The sequence below is a fragment of the Anarrhichthys ocellatus genome, unplaced genomic scaffold (genome assembly GCF_004355925.1).
Source record: "Anarrhichthys ocellatus isolate YVR2014 unplaced genomic scaffold, GSC_Weel_1.0 scaffold9219, whole genome shotgun sequence".
NCBI classification, from domain to species: domain Eukaryota; kingdom Metazoa; phylum Chordata; class Actinopteri; order Perciformes; family Anarhichadidae; genus Anarrhichthys; species Anarrhichthys ocellatus.
In genome coordinates, this window is record NW_022289193.1 from 1 (window position 1) to 1,441 (window position 1,441).

General features: G+C 47.1%; 1 protein-coding gene across 1 annotated transcript; it reads right to left on the reverse strand.

Moving 5' to 3' along the window:
- Window positions 1-266: 266 nt before the first annotated feature.
- Window positions 267-1,434, reverse strand: LOC116380850 (anaphase-promoting complex subunit 1-like). The gene is made up of 4 exons (XM_031842682.1): window positions 1,182-1,434; window positions 896-1,074; window positions 630-716; window positions 267-494 (listed from the first exon to the last, which is right to left on the reverse strand). Exons 2-4 carry the CDS (start codon window positions 917-919, stop codon window positions 351-353), a joined length of 255 nt encoding a protein of 84 aa, XP_031698542.1. The 5' UTR covers window positions 920-1,074; window positions 1,182-1,434; the 3' UTR covers window positions 267-350.
- Between the last annotated feature and the right edge of the window lie 7 nt (window positions 1,435-1,441).

Sequence of the window (1,441 nt, forward strand, 5' to 3'; positions counted from 1 at the left end):
ATAAAAAAATGGAGGCTCCATATGTTATATATATTGAACTATTCACATGTTTCAGCCTCTCCTCCCCTCCTCCCTCTCTCTCTCTCTCTCCCTCTCTCTCTCTCTCTCTCTCTTCTCTCTCCTCTCTCCCCTCCCCCCTCCTCAACCTCCTCCTCTCCCCTTTTACACAATCTGGTTAAAGTGAACACTTTATTAGAGGAGATTTTAAATGAGACATGAAGAATAAAATGTTTTGATTAAATATCACAATTTTAAGCTTCGTTTCGGCTGCTTTTTCTGATGGAACCGTTCGTCACACATGATGTGTTCAAGGACCGTCGTAAAGATGATAATCTGAGGAGAATGAACACTCACTTGTTCTCCTTCTCCTCTATGTACTCGTGGTCAGAAACCTCCGGCAGCTGGACAACACTAACCCGGACCGGCCTGGAGCTCTGCAGGAGCCTCCGGACCTCCTGGACCCTGAGATCCTGACTCCAGATCAGTCCTGTGACCTGGAGAGGACCACACGTCACGTGACAACACAAACATCAACAACAACATATCTAATAGAAAAGGTTGTGAAAAGGTTGTGATCCTGTTTACTGTGTGTGTGTGTGTGTGTGTGTGTGTGTGTGTGTGTGTGTTACCTCCTGAATGATGTCCGACATCCCGTCTTCCTCCTCGTCTGCCTCTGTGGCCACCGGAGGCTCCAAGGACAGACCTAAACCAACAGACTGCACGCACACACACACACACAGTTTTATCTTAACAACCTCACTGCTCTTTTAAGATTTATTTTAGATTTAAGACGAATGTCTTTTCATTTTAGGGGGAGAATGGCAGCTACTCAAATTTGTATTTATTTATTTATGTTGGATTATTTTTCTGATGTAACTCTGGATAGAAAACTCACGGCTTTGCTCTTGGCCAGGGTCATCTTGTGGGCTTGTTTGGTCAGATCCTGTCGCCCAATCAGCAGACAGACCTCCTCCGACCAATCGGAACACGGCTGCTCGCGGCAGCGGTAGATGGCCTCTCTGATGGGCAGAGCCACGCCAAAGGGGACCGACTCCAGGTCCTTCAGGGTGAACCCTAGACCAGAGAAGGAAGAAGGTTATGAACAAGATGTCTACAAACACTCCAGACTCCAGGTCCTGGTCAGAATGTGTGCGTTTTGAATTGGTGTGAAGCTGTCTCACCTTCTGAGGTGAGCCAGACCACCAGCTGCTCAGCCAGAGTCTCACAGGAAAACTTCACCTTCACACTGCTCTGTCTACGAGAAACACGAACATTCAGCTACAACGAATTAACGAAAGAATCTAGTGAGAGACAAATGGAATAAACATGGAATATGACAGGCAGAGACATTAGTCATCAAGGTGAGCATTTACAGCAACACACCGAGAAACGCAGCAACGCTCACAGAAACGCAGCAACGGGCCGAGAAACGCAGCAACGC

Excerpts from the sequence above, each read along its gene's own strand:
- LOC116380850 (XM_031842682.1), bottom strand. The coding sequence starts at position 919 with ATGACCCTGGCCAAGAGCAAAGCC. Across the intron at positions 717-895 it reads CCCTGGCCAAGAGCAAAGCC|TCTGTTGGTTTAGGTCTGTC; the intron begins GTGAGTTTTCTA and ends GTGTGCGTGCAG. Across the intron at positions 495-629 it reads TGTCGGACATCATTCAGGAG|GTCACAGGACTGATCTGGAG; the intron begins GTAACACACACA and ends GGTCCTCTCCAG.